Source organism: Neofelis nebulosa, chromosome 4, assembly GCF_028018385.1.
Source record: "Neofelis nebulosa isolate mNeoNeb1 chromosome 4, mNeoNeb1.pri, whole genome shotgun sequence".
NCBI classification, from domain to species: Eukaryota; Metazoa; Chordata; class Mammalia; order Carnivora; family Felidae; genus Neofelis; species Neofelis nebulosa.
The window spans coordinates 169,142,657-169,166,623 of NC_080785.1; the positions used below are offsets into that span (position 1 = coordinate 169,142,657).

At 63.1% G+C, this 23,967-nt stretch overlaps 1 protein-coding gene and 1 long non-coding RNA gene across 19 annotated transcripts in view; one reads left to right on the top strand and one right to left on the bottom strand.

Moving 5' to 3' along the window:
* Window positions 1-269: 269 nt before the first annotated feature.
* Window positions 270-3,195, bottom strand: LOC131510887 (uncharacterized). 2 transcript variants are annotated; one of them, XR_009261227.1, is made up of 3 exons: window positions 3,085-3,195; window positions 2,730-2,784; window positions 270-1,138 (listed from the first exon to the last, which is right to left on the bottom strand). It is a non-coding gene; the product is annotated as an uncharacterized LOC131510887 (long non-coding RNA). The 2 variants fall into 2 exon arrangements; XR_009261226.1 differs by lacking the exon at window positions 3,085-3,195 and having other exon boundaries at window positions 2,730-2,862.
* A 2,602-nt stretch (window positions 3,196-5,797) lies between these two features.
* TCF3 (transcription factor 3) overlaps window positions 5,798-23,967 on the top strand; it is a 32,279-nt gene continuing 14,109 nt past the window's right edge. For 11 of the 17 annotated variants that reach the window (XM_058728503.1, XM_058728504.1, XM_058728505.1 and 8 more), the window contains exons 1-5: window positions 6,527-6,842; window positions 8,723-8,854; window positions 12,129-12,201; window positions 22,959-23,032; window positions 23,230-23,308. In XM_058728503.1, coding sequence (XP_058584486.1) covers window positions 8,783-8,854; window positions 12,129-12,201; window positions 22,959-23,032; window positions 23,230-23,308 — 298 coding nt within the window. In that variant the 5' untranslated portion in view covers window positions 6,527-6,842; window positions 8,723-8,782. Of the gene's footprint in view, window positions 5,817-6,525; window positions 6,843-8,722; window positions 8,855-12,128; window positions 12,202-22,958; window positions 23,033-23,229; window positions 23,309-23,967 lie in introns of those variants that run through there. The other 6 variants (XM_058728494.1, XM_058728497.1, XM_058728498.1 and 3 more) reach the window with 3 other exon arrangements.

The following is a 23,967-nucleotide window of genomic DNA, read 5'->3' on the forward strand; positions in this document are numbered from 1 at the left end:
TGGGCCGAAGTCGGACGCTCAACCGACTGAGCCACCCAGGCGCCCTTAGAGTTTCTTTATTGAAATACGCAGCCCCCACACTTGGCTTCATCACTAGTGGACGTGACCAATCGTCTACCACTTTGCCAGTTGTAAAGACAGTAGGCGTTTTCTTGTTTGAGTATCTGTTTGCATTTCTTTCAACATGAGTGACTTTAAGCTTCTTTTTTGCTGTCCCTTAATTGCCATTTGTATTTCTTCTTGCCTGAACTATTGTTCATTTCTTTGCCTGGCTTTCTGTATGGTTGTTTTGTGGTTTTTTTTTTTTTATTGATTTGTAGGAACTCTTTGTATAGGAAGGCTATGAATCCCTCTGTTACAGTGTTACAAATGTTTTTCTCCCCAGCTGTCTCACCGCATCTAACCTCAGCTGCGTGTCTGTTTGATTCAGAAGCATGTAGTTTTTATAGAGCCAGATTTGAAGATTTTTCTTTTTACAGATCTTGGCTCTGTACCTTTCCCACCCCTCAAGAGGGCAAGGAGGTGGGACGGGTACACGAGGCCTGCCAGTTTGGAGACTCTTCCAATCCTAGGAGTACAGAGAGTTCAGGTGAGTCCAAGCACCTGTCGCCCACAGATCCCGCCTCACACACTCCCTGCTGGCCATTTGAAAACTCCTGTCTACACGAGGGCAAGTAGGAGCCAGGCCTGGGCCCAGATGCCTGGGAACCCACAGAGGGGTGGTCATCACCTCCAAGAGGAAGAACCAGGGCCTGCCTCCCTCCCTGGGCCTCTTGGGACCTATTTGTGCAACCTTTTACATTTTCTTTGCAAACATGCAGTCAGGCCAATGTCAAGCCCCGGCCAGGAGGGAGCGCGTGTGGTTTAATTCAGCTTTGGGGGGGCCTCAGTGTCCTCTTCTGCACGATGGGGCCAATCACAGCCCCCCGCTCTTTGGGTACAGGAGATGCTGGGCATAACAAACTAGGGCACGGTGCCAGATACAAAGCCAGCACCCTGGTGACTCCACTGGCCTGCCCCTCCCGTAGAACAGGAGTAGACACCCACCTGGGACCCTCCCTTGGGCAGTCCTGGGCACTGAACCCTTCATGTGGCTTTGGTCAAATGAGCACATCCCTCTGTGCCTCGGTTTCCCCACCTGCAAAGAGGGTGTTCTAGTGGCCACCACTGCCAGGGCCGAAGTGAGATGCAGTGTGGTGTGCACAGGGAAAGGGAGGTGTGAGTAGCTATTAGGGCCTGGAGGTGACCTCCCCGAGCCCTGATTTTCGGAAGGGGAAACCAAGGCCTGGGGAGGGCAGCCTCTGGCAGAGCCAGAATCTGAACCCAGATCTGCTGGCAAGCTGGGCCCAGTGGCTTCTGCTCCTCCCCTCCCCTGGACACCGTCGCCCAGGCCCCAAACCTGGCCTTAAGAACCAGGAGCCCCCCACACCACGCTGCCTCTGTCTTCACGGCCGCCCTCCAGACCCACGAGCACCCATTGTGCGCCATACCTCATGGAGTAAGAAAGCCTCGCGCCCCGCCCTTGGGGGACCCTAATCCAGTGATCACTGGATTCAGTGATTACTCCACAGAGGAGTAACCGTAACCGGGAACTGCAAAAACTCCTCCGAGAGGAGTGGGGCCTGGTTTGCTCTGGGAGGCTTCCTGGAGGCGGCGGCACCCAGGCTGAGAGCTGAAGGACGAGGAAGAGCTAGCCGGGCACAATGAGAGGAGCAGACGGCCAGGACGAGCTGTTTGGGGAGCCGCATGGGGGCTGGTGAGGCTGTGAGGTGGGGGGGTGGGCTGAGCCAGGTAAGGGAAGAGTCCATGTGGGGCCCCGGCTCCAGACAGGGTGGCCAGTACGGGGCGGGGGGGTGCTAACCGCCAAGGGCTCCCCGTGGCCCTCAGCACACACCCAGGAAGCAGCATGCAGTCCCCACACCAGCTCCAGAATTACCCAGCAGCGCCTTCTTCCTGGTCACCCTCAGCAGCCTGGGCCTTTGAGGGCCAGCTCCCCCGTGTGAGCCCCGAGAGAGACCACGCTGCCCTCCTGGCTTCTTCCCAGAAGCGCCGGGTGAAACCCAAGCTCCTTGGAGTGGTGCGGTGCTGGCAGCAGGGAATGCCCTCCCCGCATTTCTGGAAGACGCCAGGAAGCACGTGGAACAGCTTGGCGGGGCAGGGGAACCCGGTGTGTGAGCCTTGCCAGCCTCGGGCTGGGGCCTGAGCCTCAGTTTCCCCAGCTGAGCCATGGGCTTGTGTGCGTCGCCTCATCTGTGAAGCTCAGGGGACCTGGAGAACGCCAGGAGAAGAAGCTTGCCCTTCGCGTGCCGGGGAGAGACAGGAGGGCCCCCTCTCTGCCAGGGGCAGGGGTGAGTGGGGCCGCCCCGTGGGTGGGTGCGTGGGCAGGTGGCGGGAATCCGGCCGGCTCCCTGTCCCCTGCCCACGCCCTGGTCCCCGGGAACTAGGACAAACAATGCCCATGGGGGCCGCCGAGGAGGCACCCCGTGTTTACACAGGCCACCCCGGAATGTGGCAGGACAGGCCCTGGGGGCCCCTGAGTCAGGAGCCGTAGGCACCAGGCCAGGAGGGGGGAAGGGCCGCCCTCGGCAGGTAGCAAGGCTCTCGGAGGTGGCTGGGGCCCAGGGGAAAGAGGCTCGGTGTGGTTGGGTCTGGTCCGCAGCGGGGGCCCCACCAGGGCTCGGGGTTCAGTCCGGGGCTGGGGCTCAGCCCTGATGCATTCACCCGCTCACCTGCTGCCCCTGGTGCACAGCCCTCCGGCCGGGCGCTGGCTCCATCCCATGGGGCCTGGGCACGGACGGCACGTGAACTTCCCATGCCCCAGTCATTCCTGCCACCAGCGCCGAGATGTCCCTGCTCGGAGGGTGGCCCCGCACCCAGCGCCGATGGGTGGCTGTGTCCTCACCCCCACGCCGTCAAGAGCCCCCCCCCCCCCGTCTGCTGCTCATTACCCCCACAGGCCAGCCCTTCTCTCCCCCTGATGTCTGTCTCCACCCCTCCCCTCTTGAACCGCCCGCCACAGGGCAGCCATAGGGACCACATCTCTCTTCTGCTCAAATCCCTGCCATGGCTCTCTAGTGCCCTCACCGTTAAGGCCCGACCCCTCTCTGGCCTTGGCTCCTTTGCTTTCCATTTCTCTGGGCTTAGGTCCTGTGGGCCTCGAGGGCTCCTCACAGACATGACACACGGCCCCATCTCCCAGCCTCTGCCCCTACAGTTCCCCCACTGACTCTTCTCATCCTTCTGGTCACACCCAAGTGTCACTGCCCCGGGGACACACCCCAGGGAGGTCAGGGGCCTGTGGGGCACATAAAGAACCCCTTCTGGATATTTACCGATACCTGGCGATGGGAGGCATGAGGCTGGGGGGCTGGCCGCTCTCAGCCGGTTCCCAGCTCCCCTGGCCCCCTGGCTCCCCAAGAGGGGCTGGGCAGGTCACTGGGTCCCCTCCCTTCCTTGACCTTACAGCTTCCAGAGCCAGATTAGTTGTGCCTGGGGAGGGGCTAGAGCTATATCCCCGCCCCCCCCCCCTTTACATCCAGCATAGCCAGCAGCTCCTTCCTCCTGCCTACCTCCAGGGAGGTATATCCAGGGAGACCCCCAGCCCCAGGCCCAACCATCAGGCCCTATGGAAGCCAACCTCCCTCCCAAAGCCAGGGAGAATGCACGAAGGAAGGAAGGAAGGAACCCTGACCCAGGTCCCCGGGGGAGGGGCGTCAGGGCGAGCATGTGGACGTGCCCGGGTCAGGACCCTCTGTAGGGGCCTGAATGGACGAAGAAGCCCCCAGCCTCTGTGGCCGTCATCACCCCTGTGTGAGTGTGCGCTGGGGATGGTGACTGGGCCGGGGGTCTGGCTTAAGTGACAGTGCCCCTCCATCCTGCCAGGGCTTCTGAACAGCAGGGAGGAGTGGTGGCAGGGGGTGGGGGTGGGGTCTGCTCACACCCCAGGAGAAGGTACCCACTTTGGAGACAAATGAAAACACATGTCGGGAGGATGCCCCCAAAGTCCTAAAGTCAATTACATTCTCTGTGGACAACCGTGGCTTGTATGCCTTCTGAGTCTCTTCCGGAAGTCTCCACCACCATGCCTATGTTCTGTCCCTTATCCCCCCACTCGCTGGTGACAATCTGTTCTTGACATTAGTTTTGCCAACCAGAAATAGGGTTCTCTCCCTCAGTGTGGGGTCCCCGGCCTGGGGTGTGGCTTGGGTGGAAGGAGGAAGCAGGTGGGGAGGCAGGGCTCCGGCTCCAGCCTGCCCAGGCCCAGCAGGCGAGCACCCAGAGGAGAACAAAGGCCACAGGCAGGCAGGCAGGGGTGGGCGGGCTGTGGGCTGGCCTCAAGGGGCCCCTGGCACCAGCCACCCGCTGCCTGTCCTCATGCCAAGGCCTTGCAGGGCTCACCCAGGCCTCGGGGCTGGGCAGAGGTGGCAGCGTGGGGGGGCCCCCGTGGACTGCTCCACCCAGTGACTCAGCCCATGCTGGGCCTCCCCAGGGAGGACAATGGTGGCTTGTGGGTGCCGGGAGGGCCTCCTGGCAGGTGTGAGCCCCAGGGTGGACCGGGCCCCAGGGAGGAGCTTTCTAAGCCTTGCTATCCTCATCTGTACAATGGGCTTAATCTCGCAGGCATGAGCACCTGACAGCCAAACATATGGATGAAAAGAGCCACATTTGGAACCAAAGGAGGACCTCTGATGGCCCATCTTGCCTCGGAGGGCAGGTGCTGGGCAGGGCACAGGCACCACTGTGGCCCAATGCCCAGCACCAAGAAAGGCACCCAGTTGGTGCTCGATAATTGCATGGTCCACGAATGGATCTTACCCCCCACCTGCAGTGAGTGTGTTGAAGGCCACTCCAGGAACCTTAACCCCAACGCTAAGGGTTAGACCCTGAGCATTCTTGGGGAAGGGGGAACTGATGTACCCTGAGCGAGCCTGGTCCTCAAGAAACTCCCCGGGCTAGGGGGATGCCGGAGTAGGAACAGACTCATGGGGTCAGAGTCGGGCCACACGGAACAGCTGGGGACTGAGGGGGCCACTACCCTGCCACAGACGCGGGCCCGCCAGTAGGGAGAGGCTGAGGGATGCGGGCACAAGCTGTGGGCACCGACTCTGTACCCATCGCTGTGCCTTCCATTTTCCTGAGGGGGAAACTGAGGCCCAGAGAGGGTCAAGAATTTGTGCAAGGTCACAGTGAGGCGGGAAGGAATGAGGAATTCGAACCCAGACCCCAAGACCCACACCTCCCTCTCCAGGCGTGCGGCACAGGGAGCTTCTCTGAGCTAGAAAGGATCAGGGTGCCGGTCAGCCTACTTGGGGTGCAGCGTGAGGGGCCTGTGCCTTTACTAGGAGGCCCCTGAGCCCTCCACTCACTCCTCACCCTGGACCCCCTCTTTTCTTCCTGGGCCGGGAGCAGCACTGAACTGTGGTGATTTGGGGTTTCCAGGTGTGAGTGGAAAAACATGCCAGACAGAGGGCAGGGCAAGGACAACTGGGCCTGCCCACAGGTGAAAAGGAGTCTGGCAGCTTCCAAACCAGCAAAGAGGCCCCTGGTGGCGAGAGCCCAGTGGGCCAGGAGGATGATGGCTTCTTCCCAGGCCTGGAAGGGAATGTGGCTTTCTGGGGACCCAGGAAGTCACCAGAGCTTGTCATATTTTCATTTATAATTTTATCATCCCCTTTCCGAAGGGTCTGTGGTCCTCAAAAGCTGAATTGCCCCTGGAGGCGGGAAGAGTTTCAGACCCCAGAAGAGACACAGCCCGCTGAGAACCAAAAGGCTTGCGTCCAGATTCCGTTTCACAGATGAGCAAACTTGAGAATCAGGTAGGCCAAAGCAACCAGCAAGTCAGAGGCACGCACAGTGCGGGTTCCCTGTGGGCCTCTCTGACACTGAAACAGAGCTGGCTTCCATTGCTCTACCAACAAAATGGGTCCAAATCCTGTCCTCCGGCCATGGATGCCCGCTCTCAACAGCCAGCACCAGGGGCCAGCCCTAAGAACTGAGACACGACACAGCCCAAGGGGCCGCGCGGGCGGCAAAGCAAACCTGACAAATAAAACCCCAACCCCCCCCCCCCCCCCCCACCGGTTCTCTAGGCCTAACGCTCCGAGAGTCCCACCTCCTTCTTCGCTAGACGCCGCGGAGGCGGGACAGGGGGCGGGGCAGCCCCAGAAATGGCCGACGAGCCCGCCAATCACGGCTTCGCGCCCTCCGATTGGCCACTGCTGCCGTGTCTTCTCTTTCCATCTCACGGTCCCCGCCCACTTGCGTCACGGGTGTGTTCCATCCTGCGTGCGCCTCCGCGCTGGAAGATAGTCCCGGCCCCCTCCCCGAGCCTTCTGCTGGAGGCCCGGCCGGGCGCCCCTGCTCCTAGAGCCCGGGCCTCACGAGCCCCCGCCGCTGCCGCGGGCGCGCTGGAAGGCGAGCCGCGGAGACCGGCGCGGGCCGAGCGGGCGGTGGCGGCGGAGGGATCCGCAGCGACGCCGGGAAGGGCGCGGGGCGGGGCGAGGGCGGGGCCTGGCGGGGGCGGGGCAGCGCGCGGGGCGGGGGGCGGAACATGTCTCCCGCCGCAGGAAGATGAGGCAGCGGTGGCGGCCGCGAGCGTAGCGGGCCGGACCGAGCCCAGCGACGCGGGCGGCGGGCACCGCGAGCTCCTCACACGCCGCCCCCGCCAGCGTCCCGGCCGCGCACGGGCCCCTCGGGGCGGGCCGCGGGGAGGGCCGGGCCACGCGCGCCGCTGCCGCCGCCCACGCGCGACCCTCGGGGGCCCGGCGCGACGCCCCTTTGTCCGGGGGGGGCCGTTCATGCCGCCGCCCCCCGCGCACTGCGGGCCGGGCAGCGCCGAGCAGGTGAGCACGCCGGGACTGCGGGCCCCTTGGCTTTGTGCGAAGTTGGTCGCCCCCCCCCCCCCCCCCGGCCCCCGCCGCCCCCCCCCCCAGCCGCCGCCGCGGGCCCGGGGAAGTTGGGGCGGGGGCGCCGTCCGGGAGTTCGCCCCCGCCGCGCCGCGGGCCGGGCGTCATTGTTCTCCAACTTTCGGCGGCGCGCCCCCCGCCCGCCGGGCCGCACTTGGCGAAAGTTTGCGGCGCGGCGCGGCGGGCGGGGCCGCGGCGGGGCCCCCTCTGCCGGCGCCGGAGTTGGTGGGGGGCGGGGGGGCGGCCTTTTGTCTGGCGGGGAAGGTGCGGCGGCGCGGCCCGCGGGCGCAGGTTGAGGGCCGGGCCGGGCCGGGCGGGGGGGGCGGGGGCCGCGAACATCTGCTCCGCGTTAGCGCGGCCCGGGGCGGCGGCGGCGGCGGCCCGGCTTCAAAGGCCCCCGGGCCGCGCGCCTGCACCGGCCGCGGCGGGGGGGGGTGGGGGCGGGGCGCGGCGGGCGGGGCGCGCGGGCGCGGGGGCCTCCCCCTGGGGCCGGCGGCCGGGCCCTCTGCGCCCCGAGCCCGTTTCCAGCCCCCCGAGGTCCGGCGACACCCCACAAGTTTCCAGTGCCCCCCCCTCCCCCGGGTCGGCCCTGAAATCGGTTTCAACCACCCCACAAAAAAGTGCGGTTTCGTACTCCTCAACAAAGTCAGTTTCACACGCCCTGCGAGAGAGGGAGGACTTGGGGGAGGGGGTGCGCCGGGGCGGCCGTTTCACACCTCGCCCCTGGTTGGCAAACAAAGCGGGGGTTCCTCCGCTCCTGGAGTTGGGTCTCCCTCGACCTTGGAACCCCCTCTCCCCCGCAGCCTCCGTGGTTTCCGTGGGGCCGCCCCCAGCCTGGGACCTCGGCACCGAAGCCGGAGGGGCCCCGCGCTCTGTCCGCGGGACGACGGAGACGTATTCCGTTCTCTTCTCTGGGGGGGATGGGGCCAGGCAGGTGACTCTCCACCCCCGTTGTAGAACGGAGGCCCCTGGGACCGTGCGGGGGAAACCCTGGTTTGGGGGACCCCCTCTCCACCTCCCTCCAGCGGGAGGCAAGGGATGTTTTCAAAGTTGCTTAAAAATAATTCCCGGATACGTCGTGACAATAAAACAACCTAGGATTGTTTTTTTTTTTTTTCTCTTTTTTTGAGTTCTGATGTTTTTCTGTGTGGGGGTAGGAAGTTAAGGGTGGAGGGAAGCTTTGTAGGTAGGTCTCTACACAGGGCACCCCACCAAACTCCCTTGCCTTTTTTTTTGTTCGAGAGTTCTTTTTGCTTTTGAGTTTGGGGTAACCTGGTTTTCAGCACGCTGTGACAGCTGCTTGTTGGGGGGGGGTCACAAAATTTCCCCTGGGATGCAGCCTGGGCCCCCCTCCCCCTTCCCTGGCGGGTGTGGGAGAGAGGCGGTGGGGAAGCCTGTTGGGGGGGGGTTGGAAAGGAGAGATGTGGGGAGAGGGGCGGGTTCTGGCCTACTGGGGAAGGGACCACTCCCACCCTGCATCCAGTTTAAAATTTGCAATCTGATTCCCTGGTGGTCTTGGAGGGAGTTTAGGGAGTGTGTGTTTGCAGGTTCCCGACCCCCACCCCCACCATCCTTCAGACTCCCTGAGGGCTCTGGGGAGAGGTCTCCAGGGGCCCAAACCCAGTCCTGCCTGCCCTGCCCCCACCCCCAGGGTCGTGAAGGGGCTCCTTCTGGGAAGACCCAAGCCCTCGGGGCCTTTAGAGGAAGGGCTTTTTAAATAGCTCCCCCATTCCCCATCTGTCTGCCTCTTGTTTTGGTCACTCAGACCTCTTCTTTTTCTCTGTTTTTCTGTGCGTCTGTCTCCTCTGCTCTTGTAGGGCCGTCTCTAGGGCCGAGGTGCCCATCCTGCCCCCTGAGCCCACCATTGCCACTGGAGAATGAACCAGCCACAGAGGATGGCACCCGTGGGCACGGACAAGGAGCTCAGTGATCTCCTGGACTTCAGCATGGTAAGCCAGGGCCCTGCCTTCCTGGGTGCCTCCTCTGCCTCAGTGTGGGTCTGTGCACCCAGGGTTCCTGGGAAAGAAGCTTCCGCCAGAAGTACCCCAGCAGTCAAGAGCCGAGCCTCAAAGTTGGTTGGGCGGAGGGGTCTGGCAGGGGGCTGGTTGGGGGAATTGGGGTGCATTGGTTGTGGGTAAGCAGCGGCCTTGGTCTTCTGATCTGGAAAATGGGTGTGATCAGGGTTATTTATTCCAGCGTGGACTCAAAAAGAAAAAGGTGCCTAGCACCAGGTGACGGGTGTGGGGGCCCTTTCGAGTGAGGCAGGGACACGGGTGTTGGAGGTCTAAGACCTCGGTTATTCATCCGCGTGGCGGCTCGTGCGATGGTCGGGAGGGGAGCAGCGGGCAGGCAGTCAGAGATCTGGAGAGTGTGGGCGTCCCAGGGTAGCAGGAGCTGCTGCTGTCACTGCTGTCCTGGCTGTCACAGGGAGGCAGGCCCGGGTGGCAGTCTCCCTCATGCTTCCCGGAATGCCTGTGTCCTGCCTGGCTGGACGGAGTTTCCCAGGGGTGCTGGCTTCCCGACGTCACACAGCTCAGCAGGGCCCGGTGAGGCTGGGAGCCAGAGCTCCCTCGGTGACTGGAGCCGGGGCGCCTCGTGAAGGACCAGGGGGCTCCGTTTGCCCATCTGTGCAGTGGGCCACCTGTCCCAAGTGTCGGGGTGGCCAGCGTTTTCTTCAGAAACTCCGCACCGTGCGTGTGCGCACACGATTCGTCTGTCCTGCTCCCGCACCTCCCAGGCAAGCGCGAGACTGATTTGAAACGTTGGGGGAGGGTGCTTTCAGTGTGAATTTACTCCTCTGCCAGTACGAGGCCCCGGCCACTGAGGCCTGTCGAAAACAAAAGTCCCCAAACCGAAACGACACCAGCCATCCTGTGGAAAAACACAGCCCACGGGACAGAGGGGCTACAGCTCCGGAAGGGCCGTACTGGTATTTTTGAGCCATTTTTAAGCCCCGTTTTATTTTTGCTTTCCCGGCTGAGTAACCTAGAGTGTGGTTCAGTTTTTTTCTTTTTTCTTTTTTTTTTTTTTTGTTAAACTGACAAGTCACAGACTATTGGGCTGGAACAGACTGGGGTGGGGGTGGGCATGGGTTCAGACCTGGCCCCTTCGCCTCATCTGTCCAGGAGCCCTGAGCCCCTGGTTCCCCTGCCCCTTGTGCTTGGTGGGTCCAAACATCTCGCGCGCACGTGTTTCCAGCTCACAACCCATTTCGCAGGTGAGGAAATTGAGACTGAGGGTTAAGGTGTTCTGTGCCAACCCTGGAGGGACCTGGGAGCTGGATTTCCATGCACCGTCCGTGCTGTTGCAGGGAGGGAGGCCTGGCCGGAGCACGGAGGCTGCTCCCCGGCTCATCTCCCACCTCCCCTTCTGTCCATCTGGAGCTGCCCCCTCCCGCCTGCCTCCGAGAAACTGAGTTGATTTACATTTTTTAAAATAGCCGGGTTTAGACTGGAAGAGAAGACTTCCGAGGGGAACGCTCGCCGGGGCCGGGTCACGGGAAGTGGTGGGAGGGGCGGCCGTCAGAACGGGAGGAAGGAAGGTGGGAGCCATGGTGTTCCAGCGGGCGCCCCCCGAGCAGGCCGATGAGGGGCCGGGGCCGTGCCGTGGGCATCGCTCGTCCGGTGACGCGGCTCGGTGACGCCGCAGGGAGGTAGCACTGGCAGAGGCCCCCGTGCGCCCACGGTGCCCTCGTGTGATGGGGTTTCCGCCTCCCACGTGCTCAGGGCCCTGAGTCCATCTCACGGAAGAGAAGGCAGGCTGCAGGGTACGAGGGGCCTTGTCAGGGCTGAATGGGTCCAGTGCCCCGGTGGCAAGTGCCACATCCGCGGAGCCCCCGGTACCCTAGAGGACAGACCAGACACTTGGCGTGGGGCCCCCGTTCTCCCAGGGGCTGGGTGACTTCCGGTCCTGGCTCAGGCCAACCCATCTCTCCTTGCAGGCCTCAGTTTACCCAGTGGAACAGGGCCTTTTCCGGGAGAACAGGGCCCTGGGGAGGCTGGGCCAGTTGAATGAGCACAGCCACGCCCCCAGGAGGGGGCGCAGACCCACTGAGAACCTGCTTCCCGCCAGGCTCCACGCCTCCCTTGAGGCTCTGCTCCTGAGCCTGCCGGGGCCAGGTGAGCACGTGGCCTCCGTTTCCCTCCTGTAGAATGGGGCGTGGGGACAGGACCCCACTTACCGGGGCCCTCCCCAGGCTTGCTGTGCTGGCCTGAGAGTCCTGCCCGCAGGCCCCCTGCCCTGACCCCCTGGTGGGTGGGGTGGGGTGGGGTGGGAGGTGGGAGCATCAGCAGGTCCCCGATGAGCCCCTGGCCCTGATTCCGCCCACTCGTAATCACTCGGGCCCTAGGTGGAATCTAGAGAACCTAGACTCGGTGCAGGGATGGGACAGGTTTTGTTTTTGTGTGGCAAAGGGGTTTGTTGATGTTGGGTTTTCCTGGCTCATCTTGCTAAGCTGTTTAATCTCCAGGGACTTAAGGCCGATCGGGTAAACGGGGTGGGGGTGGGGTAGGGGCCGGAGGCGCTAGGGAGAACCGCTCAGTCACCTGTGGGGGGGGGGGTGCTGCAGCCTTTCCCACATCCCTCCAGCTTCCTGTCCTTTTGGGCCTCAGTTTCTCTTGATGCCTAGGCTGGTGATGAGGGCCCCGGGTAGCCACTGAGTGCAGAATCTGGCATGTGGGGGACACTTGGCCCAGGCCGCCCTCCTCCCGCCCAGTGGCTGGGCTGCGTGCTGCTCAGGGTCAGGGGCACACGGGAGGTGCTTCCGGCCTCGGGGAAGGCCTGAGCTCCCCTGCGCCTCGCTGCCCCCACGCTCGTGGAGTGTGAATGATCCGGCTCCTTCAGGAGGAAACCTAAGGAAAACTTGGTGTCGTTTCTAAGGGCAGATAAGTGCGGAGATCGGTGACGCCGGCCCCAAAACAAACTGCATAGACAGCAGAGGTTTGGGGTTTGTTTTTCTGGTGGTGTTTTTTTTTTTTTGTTTTTTTTTTTAACAGTCATCTTTTAAGTAAACTCCCAACCCCGAATCGAGGCGTGTGCTCCCCCAGCCGGGCGCCCTGACAGCTTTGAAACCCTACCAGATCTCCATCACTGGCACGGGCTGTGCCTTCGGGCTTTGCTGGAAGGGCCTTTTCTGCGTGCAGTGTGGGCCTTCTGCCTTCTCTCCCCTGGGGTCTCCCGTGGACGGCCCAGCCCCCACACTCACTTCTCTCTCTCTCCCCACAGATGTTCCCGTTGCCGGGGGCCAACGGCAAGGGCCGGCCCACCCCCCTGGCTGGTGCCCAGTTTGGAGGCTCAGGTAGGACTCCGCTGCCTCGGGGCGGCACAGGGCGGGGGTGCGGGACCAGAGCCACTCTCAGACTCGGAACCTGAGGAGGAGGTGTTTGGGGGCGGGCCGCTGGGGGTGGGGGGCCTGTGTTACAGTGGGGCACACGTGAGGTGAGGACTGGAGCCTCCCAGGTCCCCGTGGCCTCAGTGGGCCTTGGGTCTCCAGTTGAAGGGGGAAACTGAGGTCCAGAAGATACGAGACACGGAATCTAGGTTTTGTAAATCTTGCTCACCTTGTGAGTCCAGAGAAAGGCCCAGCTTCTGGCTGTTTTTTTTCCAAGCTCGTGTTACGAGTCTCTCGTATACAGGATCTGACACTGGGGTGACCAGCCATCCTGCTGAGGACCCAGGGGTGTTCCGGGATTGGGGATTTTGAGTATTCAAACTAGGTCTTTGGCAAACCTGGATGAATTGGTTACCCTCCCCGGGCACTGAAGGCCCCTGACGTGGTTGCGGGGAGGGACAGACGGTTCTTTTCTGCTCAAGGAACACACAGGAGGGGTTAGGGAGGAGACTGTCTCGAAGCCAAGGTGGTCGGGGACAGTCTCTAAGGAGGTGATGTTTGAGCGGAGACCAAAGGGTTCAAGGCAGAGGGTACAGCTCTTGCAAAGGTCCTGGGGCAGGATCTGGGTTGACGTGTTAGAGGAAGAGAGAAGGGGCTGGTGCAGGTTGTTCAGGGCCTTTGGGGTCTCCGGGAGGACTTGGGCTTTTGCCCAGGAGGTGGGAGCCATGGAGGGCTCTGGGCAGAGAGTGATGCCTTGTGCACGTTGAGGAGTCTACCCTGTTTGGTGGGATTTGGGGGAGTCCCAAGAGGGAGATGAGAGGACTTGGGCAACTTGGCCATCTTTCTGGGGTCTCAGGATCGGGATTGTGTCTTTCTGTGACTCTGGGATTTGGAATAGAAGATTCTTTCTTGGAGTCGTCCGTGAATTCCATCGGGGCATCCCGTGTGCTTTGGCTGGAGGAGGGGGTTTTCAAGGGTGGTTTGTGCTCAGCCTCCCCCCCACCCCCCCCAACGAAGGGAGGGACATCGTGCTGTGTCCTCCCATCCCCCGCCAGTGCTGGCCTTCCCCTCTGCCTGAGGAAGTGGCTGCAGGGCTGGACAGAGTCCTCTCTGGGATACGGAAGTCCCCACAGGCCATCCCGCCCCCCTCCCCCTAGAAACCTCTCCCGGGAGCCGGCGTGCTACCCTTTCTCTGCTGGGGGCACACGGTCAGGCCCTGGGGGCCTCCTGGGAGGAGATGCACGGCACAGACACGTGCCTTCGTCCTTCCCCTCCCCCAGGCCGCTGCCCCCGCTGCCTTTTCTCTTCAGTGTCTCCTTGGACAGCAGCCCTGAGTCCCCGAAGCCGAGGGCCACCTCCAGGCTGGCCTGCCCTCTGGCCCTCCCCCGACCACTTTGGACGGGGATGGTCTTGCCCCGTCTCCCCCCGCCCCCTGCCCTGGATGGGTGTCGTGTGGTTGTTCCGGCCCGAGCCCTCGCTTCAGCGGGCACCAGGGCGTGGGACGGGGAGCCCCAAGACCCGAGCTTCAGGGCCGCTCCTCACTGCCGCCCCAGGCACAGGACGTGCTGTGTCACCTGTGGTGGGCGGCATGACTGAGCCTCAGTTTTCTCATCTGTTAAAGGACATCTGCCTGTGGCCAGATGATTCAGTGAGCTTGTGGGCGTGAGTGCTTTGTAAACAGGGATGGGGGTGTGTCTTGGGACCCTCTGGGCCCAGGACCGGCGGGGGGACCGGGGAGCCGGAGGACCAGGGGCCGGCCCCCACCGAGGCTTCTCCCTGCTGGCGCTGGAGGCCCGGGAGAGGGGCGGGTCCCCCTCTGTCGGGAGCGGGGGGGCCCGGGTGTGTGCTTACAGGGGCTGCCAGCGGCTGGTGGCGCGCCGGCCCCGTACCCCTTCCGGTCCTGCCGCCTCGTCCTGGTGTGGCAGCGGTCCGTGGTGCCGGCCTGGTGGGAGGCTTGTGAACGTGGCTCAGGTCGAAGCTGAGTGGTTGAGGAGTCCGGCGGCAGCCGTGTTTGGGGGTCCGTCCGCGCAGTCTTTGTTTCGGAAAAAAGAGGGAAGTGGAAACAGCCTACCGGAGGTGGAATTTTCTGGTTAGGATCCGGGTGGGAAAACGCCGAAAGGGCGAATACTTGTGTTGGCCCCCTTGCGGGAAGGGCTGGGGCGAGAGCTCTCTGGCGCCAGAAACCGGGGGCCCGGCCGCGCGGGGCGTCAGGAAGTGCTTGCTGCCTGCCGGGCAGGGGACAGCTCGTTCCCGCGTGGCTTCCCTGGCTTGCTGCTTTGCGCACTTGGGGACAGAACACGCGCTCAGGGTAGGTCTCCGGCACTCGGGACAGACGCTGCGCACCAGGTCCCGGTGAGGGCTGCGCCAGCACTGGCTGCCGAAGGTGTCCCTGGTGAGCTCCCGGCGAGAACGTCCGTCCGGGGCCCTGTGCTCAGCCGGCACTGTCCTCAAAGCTCTCCGGCCTGGTAGGCGACCAGGAATCTGCCGTTTCAGTGGGCGTTTACGTGATTAAAGACGGTTGGCTGGCCGACTTCTCAAAAGTGTGTTGCCCGTGAGTTCTTACTTGATGAATCTTCCGTTACTGTCTTGAGCCCTTTCGGGAATCCATCACCTGTTTTGAAGTCCTCGTCGATGGACAGGAACTTGCGAAGACCTGTCCCGGAGGTCGAGGGCAGCCCTCTCCCCCCCCGCGGCGACCTCGTCCGTGGTGCGGGAGCTGACCTCGGTACCGTGCGGAGTCGTCCGGTCTCCTGTGCTGTGCACGCGCGCGTCTGCACAGGTGTGCGTGGGGGTCCTGTGCGCCTCACCCCACGTGTGGCCCGTTGACCCACCGCCTGTCCCCACTGCACTGGCGACGCCTGACTTACCATCATCCGGCTCACGGTTTTGTCACGTTGAGAACGTCGCGTACGCGAAACCGTACGGCACGGAACCTTCTGAGAGTGGCTTTTTTTTTTTGGCCGAGCGGGATTCCCCGGAGACCTGTCCAAGTTGCCGGCTGCATCACTTCCTTCTGTGTTGTTGCCCGACCAGCGGGACGCCGGCAGCGGTGACGCGTGTTGATGACGACAGCCTGCGGTGGTTTTTGCGAACTACGCTCCGGGCGCAAAGCCTGGACCCTGTGCGAGTCCTCACAGGGAAGCTGAAACTCCAAGGGTATTAACCGTCCCGAGAAACCACCCGGCGCGGCAGCTTCCTTTAGCCCTGCCCTGTGCTGCTCTTGGGATTTGCCAGAGTTCTTTATGTAGGAAGGACGTCGGTCTTTTGTGACCGGGGCTGCAGCTTTTTTCTTAATTATGGCTCGCTAACGGTGGAGAGTTTTAGCGTGTCTCGGTGTTCTACGGCTATTTTTACGTGGTCGGATCTTGTTCGTTTACGGGGTCCTACCCTGGGTGCCACTTCTGAAAAATCCTTAGATGACGCGGTCCAGTCAGCAGTGCAGACGTGAGGGTCGGGGAGGCGCCTGCTCCTTGCTGGGTCAGGCAGAGGAGTGTGTGGGAACGCCGGGGGAGGGCAGGAACGCTTCTGGCCGTCCTGGGTGGAGCACACACGCGAAAGTGGGCGGTTAGTGATCTAGCTTCCCAGCCGTGTGCACGCGTGGGCTCACCTTTGGGACTGCTCGTGACAACCCCCCCCCCCCCCCCCAGCCCTGGGCCACTGATGGAGAGGCTGGCAGAGGGCACATAAGAGCTTCCGGCTAGTTCCGAGGAGGGCCTGTCCTTGGTAGAAGCACGTGCCCTCGAAAGGCCGGGCCCGGGACAGCCGGACCACACGCCCTTTGTGAAGGTTGACCACATACCGGTCACAGTGCAAAGTCTGACGAACGAGAAGGACAGACTGGAACACAGACCGTGTTCTGTGGTAACAGGGCAGTGAAACGAGGAGACAAAAGGCCGGGAAGTGGAAACGGTCTGGCCGCGTGGAGAGGCCGAAATTCCTTCGAACCTACCTGTTGGGTTAAAGCCGGCGCTCAAACCCGCAGGTGGGGTGGACTCGCGGGCGCGGCCACAGTCGTGCTCGGGGGAAGGATCACTCGCCAGGACAGATCAAGCGGAGAGAAGCGTGTGGTGTGTCAGAGGGAGACTCGGGCCCAGGACGCCTCAGGGTGGTTGGAAGGGCGCGTCCTCGGGTGCGGGCGGGCGGGCGGGGCAGCCGTGAACGGTCTGTGGCCGCCCGGTGCTCCCGGGGTGCTCCGGTCCCCCCTCAGCTGTGCCTCCGCAGACTCTCGGGAATAGTCCCTTGGCGCCCACTCCCACCCCACCCTGTGAGACTCAGGGAGACTCTGGGAGGAGCTGTCTCCACAGCACTGTTTCCCGGGTTCCTTCCCCGTCCGTGTAGGTTTTTTGTGTTGACCCTTAGGGCTTTAAGAATAAACCTTGGAGGTTCGCCCGGGGGGGGGGGGGGGAGCTCAGTCGGTCGAGCGTCCGACTTCAGCTCAGGTCACGATCTCACGGTCTGTGAGTTCGAGCCCCGCATCGGGCTCTGGGCTGACGGCTCGGAGCCTGGAGCCCGCTTCCGATTCTGTGTCTCCCTCTCTCTCTGCCCCTGTCTCGCTCGTACACGCGTGCTCTCTCAAGTATAAAGTAAATAAAATATTAAAAGAAGAAAATAAACCTTGGGAGCTGAAGCATGGAGCGGTTGGTTCTTGTATACTTTTGTTTTCCCGCCCCTGCTCCTCCGGTGAGGGTCAGCGAGGTGTCGGAGAGGTTTCCGTGTTGTTTGCTTCTACTGGGTCGACACCCCTTCATGATTTGCAGTTTTGCCTGGGTTTGGTTTTCTGGGTGCAGTGGGGCCATCCCCCGGCGCCTGCCGTCGGCTTGTCAGTGGGGCCAGGTCTGATGCAGGCTGTGGCTCTGAGATAGATCTTCCCGTGTGCGCACGGGTGTGTGTGTGTTTATCAGTCTCAGGGCATTTCCTTCTGGTCACACGTGGCCATCTGTGAGTGTGGTCAGGGCGCCGTGGTCCGGCCCTCGGCGGTCCTCCTCTGCCATGTCCTGGCACTGTCCTCGGCCCTTTTTCTCCCCTGGGACGTTCCTCACTTTGCCCATGTCCCCAAGGTACGTGGGGCCCGTGCCTGGACCCGGCTCGGGAACAGTCTCCGATGGGTGGGACCGCGGGCGCTGGGGAACCACCCTCCGCCCTCTTTGCCTTGGATGCTTTCTCGAGCCACGTTTGGTCCCGCAGCGATGGGCCTGTTGAGGTTGCGTCCCTGCCTCCTGTCAACTGTGGCGTTTTCTCAGGAGAAGATCTCACTTCGGACATGTTCGAAGGTGGCTGACGCATTAGCCTTCCAGGAGCTGCGTGGCCGCGGGTCGTGGTGTGTGGGGAGGCGGGCCACATCTTGGTTCCCAGCCTGCTTGGTCTTCCTTCTCGTTCTTCGTCCTCGGTTAAGCTGCCTCCTCTCTCGTCGTGTTCCCTTTCTTCGGACTTGGTTCTGCTGTCAGACTGCTCTTCTCCCCCCGACTTCCTCCCCTCCCCCGCTCGCTGTGTGTGTGCGTGTGCGCGTTCGTTCCGCTGGCCACCGAAATGCATGTCTCGTTACTCTTTAGACCCACTTGTCGTTTGTCTGGAAGAGGTGGTCATGGCGTCAGGCCCCCGTGGAGACCTCTGGCTTCCAGGCAGGGAGCGGGTGTTCGTGCCACGACCGCCTAATGCGAGGTTGCCGGGTGTGGCCGGAGCCTCCCGTTCTTGCCACGGCGGCTGCTCTGTCGTCCTGCTTCGCGGCCTAGAGGTGTGGCGCGCAGCCCGATCGCGGTTTCCACGCGTTGCGCGTCCAGGACCAGGCACGGCGCCGGCTTCTCCGGCGTCCGTGGGTCGGGCCCGTGTGTGTGCTGGCCGCCGCGAGGCACGGCCCGTGGAACTCCCTCTGTGGGGTTTTCGTGGGCGATCCGGCCCATCCTCCAGGAAGGCGCCTTGGAGCCAGGCTTCCCCACGCGCGTCCCAACCCCCCCGGGTGGCTCTGCCCGGCGCGTCCCCTCTGTGCTCCGCGGGTCCTCCTGCCCTGGTGCTCTCTCCTTGCCGTGCTCCTGGGGGGCGTGTGCCTTCTGGAATTGGCTCTGGGAGGTCGCGCCGTCTGCGGCCCCGCGGGTGGCTGTTCCAGGGTTTATCATGTAATACCGCGGCAAAGCTCCCATTCCCAGCGGGGAAACCGGACGCCCTGTCCTGTGGGGCTGCCCGGCCGTCGGGGCGCTGACCCTGCCGCTTGGGCTCTTCATGCCCCCGCTTCCCCACCCGCGAGGCCGGGAGGCAGCCGCTGCCTTCGAGCGGGTTCGCCTGGCTGACGGCCGCCCGCGCCCATGTCTCTGGGGCCGCCCTGGCCCGTCTTCTGCGCTCAGGACCGCGTGTGCGGTGCTCGTCCCCGTCCCGTTTGGGGTCGTCCGCGAGCCCTCGGGGTCCGGGCCCAGGAATGCTTGGTCGGCTGCGCCTTGGAGTCCGGTGTCGCGGAAGGCCAGCTCTGTGGGCGTGGGTCTCCCGCCACGTCCCTCCGTGCGTGGTCCCCGAGCCCCGTCTCTCCTGCCCTCCCGCGGCGTCCTTCCCGCCGCTGCCGCTGCCGCTTTGCGGGCTTTCTGTCTCCCTGAAACCTCGTCTGCACGAGCCGCGCCAGCTCCGGCCTTCCCTTGAGGGTGCCTCGTGGCTGGTGCTGACGTTGCGGATCTTCCGGAATCTTGGTCTTTCTTCCGTGTTCCACGCGTGTCTCTGTTTTGTCTCCGTTTCCCGCACGGAGGCCCCAGGTTAGGGAGGTTCTCCCGTCCCCACACTCGGATGCACCTTGGGTCCCCCTTGAGCCTGAAGCAGGACGAGGGTTCTTCCGTTAGGAGTCGGTCACGGGTCTGAAATCCACGGGGGGCCCAGTTTCTGCAGTTGGGGCCCCGCTTTCCTGCCCCCACTCGGGGCACCTGCCCCCAGCCGCTCAGAACCTGGTGCCTCTGGTCGGAACGTCAGTGCCTGGGGTGTGCACGCTGCTGGGCTCTCCTGCTGCTGCTGTTTTCCACGCCGTGTCTCCTCCTTTCCAGAACAGAGGGGGGTGGGGGGCGTTAGGTGGCCTCCGGTCGTGGCCAGCCCTGGAGACCTTACTGAAATGTGAAACCATGCAGCCCAGAAAACCAAGCGTTCCTGCAAATGAACAGGGCAAAGGATGAAGCAGAGGGCCGGGAACGCGGAGGCTAAGTGAGCCTGGGTTCAGGGCTCGGCCCGCTGCGCCCCTCGCAGCTTTCCTCCAGCTCCAGGATGACACAGGAATTGAAGGGTTAGCCCCCAAAATCCCAGGAAGAGAGGCCTCCCCTGGCTCGTGGGAGTGCATGGCCCCAGTCTCCAAATCCAAATTGGTGTCGGTTTTGCCCCCACACGAGCCCCTCGGTGCTGCCCGACGAGCCCCCGGCTTGGGAAGATTTTGATGGTGAGACAGAAGGGCCCAAGGGGGGCTGACGGGCCCAGCATGCACCGGCCGCCTGGGGAGCTGGAGAGGGCGAATTTCCCGAGCGTCTGCCAAGTGGTGGTTCTTAAGGCGTCTTTTTTTTTTTTTAGGTTCATTTAATCTGAGAGCGAGCGCAAGCAGGGGAGGGGCAGAGAGAGAGAGGGAGAAAGAGAATCCCAAGCAGGCTCTGTGCTGACATCGCAGAGCCCGACACGGGGCTCAAACTCAGGAACCATGAGATCGTGATCTGAGCCCAAGTTGGATGCCTGACTGACTGAGCCCCCCGGGCACCTGAGCTGGGCTGACGACCACCTGGGTCTTGCCTGCCCCACGCCCCAACCTCGCGCCCGGTCCCGACATCTGTGGGTCAGGCTTCTTTGTACAGAGTAACCAGCTTCAGGAATCTTCCTTCCTGCTGGGGTTGGCTGAGCTTCTCCATAAAGGGCCAGCAGCTAATCTGTTCTGTCTTTGCAGGAACAAACAGGCGTGGTCACGTGTCAGTAAAACTTTATTTACCAAAAGCAGGCGGAAGGGGTTTGTGGGGGTCCCTGGGTTGCAGGATGCCACCCCAGTTTCTGGGGAATCCAGCACATGCCATGGGCCACTGGGTCCCAACCAGCGTTGCCGCCCCGTGTCGCCAGGTGGGGACCAGGGTCTGCCAAGGGCCCACCACGCTCCGCCCCCCCCCCCCAGCACTTCCGGTCCCCTGTCCTCAGAGCAGCCCAGGCAGGTTAAGTGGCACTTCAGGCCCGAGACGTGGCCCTGGCGGGGCACCCCTATCCTCAGCTCTGTCCCATCCCGCTCCTGCTCTAGTCTGAGGCAGCCTCTTGGCCCCGTGCAGCCTAAAAGAAAAAAGGCATAAAAAAAATTGCAGTCTGACAGCAGTGTTTTATTCTGTTAGTAACGTTTTAATTAGAACACGAACGAGCGGTGTTATGAATATTCATGATGATTATTAAAGTGTATGATTAATCACGTGCAGTGGGGGAGGGAGGGGCCGTCCCCGTTTTTGTCACCTTTAGAAGAGGGGAGGCCAGCGGCCCATGAGGGGTTTTTCCAGAAAGGACAGAACAACACCCATTACCTCTGCCGGGAGCTCATGGGCTCTGTGGGTGCACGTCCCTGGGCAACAGGTCCTGGGGTGCCCCTCAGGCTGCCGGGCTTCGCGGGGGCTGGGCTGTGGGTGCCGAGGCTGTTTCCTCCGACGTGGTCTGCTGTGGTCTCAGATGTGGCCTCCCTGCTCACTGTTGTGGGGTCTGCTGCCTCCAGGGGCACGTTGTGGATGCCCCGGCGGGTGAGGGCTGCTCCAGAAGGGGTGGGTGACAGGCAAGTGAGTGCAGAAGGAAACTGAGGCTCGGGCTGCTGGCACTTTGCCCAAGGTCGCCCTGCCTCACCGGCCGCTCTGTTCCCAGAGCCCAGGTAGGGGTCCGGGACCTCAGGTACAGACCCTCAAACCTGGTGGCAAACGCTGAATAGACCCCCGGACCGCGGGAGCCCCTGTGGGTGTGCCCCCACCCCCAGCCCAGCTAAGGCAGCCCCCCACTGCAATCACGTTGGAATTTTTTGATTAGAAAATAAAACGTATGTGGGCTATATGCATATTCATCAGGCTGAGGGATTAATATGCATAATTATGCAAATCCAACAGCAATTAAACACCAGCTTGGGGAGAGATGATTAACACAAAGGCACCGCAATAGGATGAAATTTGAAAGGAGTTTCTGGTAAAGACGAGCACGGGAGGGTGGGTGGGCTGGCGGAAGGATCTGGGCTGGGGTTCCTGCAGCCTCCCCCAGAGTCCAGCTGTGTCGGGTCCCGGGGCCATTGAGGTGGTTCTCCTGGCTGAGACTTAGGGCCTGGGCACAAACCTCCACCCCGTCACCCTCCAGCCTGACTCGGGTCCTGCGGAGTAGGGTCTGTTCATACTCCTCCTGTTTACAGAGGAGGGAGACTGAGGCACGTGGAAAGAGTGGTCCTGGGGCCAGTCTGGTGGCCCCCAGACTTCTCTGCATGTGTGTGTCAGGCAGTGAGCTTTAGAGCCCCGGTCCTTAAGGGTCTGTGCCTACTGGGTGGTGCCCGGGAGTGTTAGGGGAGATAAGGGTCCCGCCCCGCCCCACCCCACCGCTACAGACCCAGGTCCTCTGTCTCTCTGGCTAACCCCCCTGCGCCGTCGGCCTCGGGGGTCCACCGGGCTGGCAACAGCCCCTCGTCTCTGCCCGGACCTAACCGGGGCTCCGCTCCACCCTTAAGGGGCTGCCGGCCTGTGTCTGGAAGGCATTCGGTGGTGGCTGTGCTGTTGTTCCCAGCGAGGAACGGCCCCCCTCCTGAATTGTCAGTGGTGGGAAGGGAGAGACTCCTGCTCGCCTGAGATCAGAGGTTATCTGTCACTCTTCACCCGTTCACTGATGTCCTCGTGAACCTTTCTTCAGGGTCAGGAGGGACTAGGCCTGATGCTGTGGCCCCGGTCCCTTGGGGTCAGGGCTGGGCCAGAGGGAGAAAGTAGGGGCTGGAGGGAGGAGGCTCTGAGAGTGAGGGCCCTGCCCGGGGCGGGCATGGTGGCTGGGGCCTTGATGGACGGGCAGGAGTTTGCCAGCAGAGCTAGCAGGTGGAATTAGTGTGGACTGTGGGTCTGAGGGCGCTAGTTGCCAGGACGTCCGGGGCGCTTCCCACCAGTGGCAGTTGTTTCGTTTTCAACTTTTTAATTTATTTTTGGGACAGAGAGAGACATAGCATGAACGGGGAAGGGTCAGAGAGAGAGGGAGACACAGAATCGGAAACGAGCTCCAGGCTCTGGGCCATCAGCCCAGCCCAGAGCCTGACGCGGGGCTCGAACTCACGGACCGCGAGATCGTGACCTGGCTGAAGTCGGACGCTTAACCAACTGCGCCACCCAGGCGCCCCGGCAGTTGTTTCGTTTTTAAGAGAAAGCACACGCACGTGCACACAGGTGCAGTAGAGGGGCAGAGAGAGAGAGAGAGAGAGAGAGAGAGAGAATCCCAAGCAGGCTCCGTGCTCGGCTCAGGGCCCGACGCCGGGTTTGATCCCGGGACCGTAAGGTCACGACCTGAGCCAAAATCCAGATTTGGACGCTCGACCAACCGAGCCAGCCAGGCGTCCCGTTAGCAGTTTAAATAGCGGCAGAGCTGGGATCGGTAGGGCCAGATGGGCTTCAGCCCGGGCTGGCTCAGGAAGGGCCCAGAAGCCCTGCCGAGTCGGGCGAGGGCTTGTCCCTGAGGCGGTGGGGACCGAAGCCACGTTTAGAGTTGAGCGGCGGCGACGGTGACCCTGACTCTCTCCTCTTGCCCTGCAGGTCTCGAGGACCGACCCAGCTCGGGCTCCTGGGGCACCGGCGACCAGAACAGCTCCTCCTTTGACCCCAGCCGGGTAAGGAACCCCTGTGGGGCCTGAGGCCTGGCTTTCTCCTCCCCAGAGTGGGGAGTATATGGGAAACTGAGGCTCACGGGGAAGTCACGTGCCAACCTGGTCTCCTGTGGCTTTGGGGTCAGACACGTGGGTTCAAGTCCCAAGTCAGGCACCCACTCGCCGCCTGCTCCCCCTCACGCCCGCGTGTCTCTCCACAGGCCTACGGCGAAGGCACGCACTTCCCTGAGCCCCACGACAGCCTCTCTCCGTCCACATTCCTGGGGCCTGGGCTCACGGGTGAGTGTGCCACACGGTCCCCTCCCCCCGTGCTCGAGTGTGGCCCCCGGGTGTGGCCAGCACACTCCAGGCACCGTGCTGCAGGGGGCTCTCCTGGAGCAGAGGACACAGGTGGTTATGGGGTGCCCGCGGGAGAATGGGCTCGGGGGTCCTGGCAACTCACGGAGGTGGGCCCTCCCCGCTGGGACCCGGGGCGGTACTGTCCCCTCGGTGTCCCGACCGTGGGACTGGGATGCTCACAGAAGCCCTCCGTACTGGCCCCTGGGACCCCCGGGGCCTGGGTGGACGGGTGGCCGTGCACGTCCCCACGACAGGGTGCGCGGCGCCTGTGGGGGGAGTGGGGGGCGGCGTCCGAGGACGTGCTGTGCGGCGGGAGTCCGCCCGTTTCCCAGACCGGGAGGGTGGAGGCTGGCCCAGCACGTGGCCTCGGGTGGCCTGTGCACCTGCCGGGACCCCGGTTCCCTTCTGCCTGTTCCTTCCTCCCGCTTCTTCCTGACGTGGGCAGTTTCCCACGGCCAGGCCTGGTCACCAGGGCCCAGAGCCCAGCTGTGTCCCAGGCCCGGCACGTGGCACCCAGGCCGCCCCGGGCTTCACGCTGTCGCCGTCAGCCTGGTCCGGCTCCGCAGTGAGGCCGCGGTCCTCCCACCCTGATGTGCGGG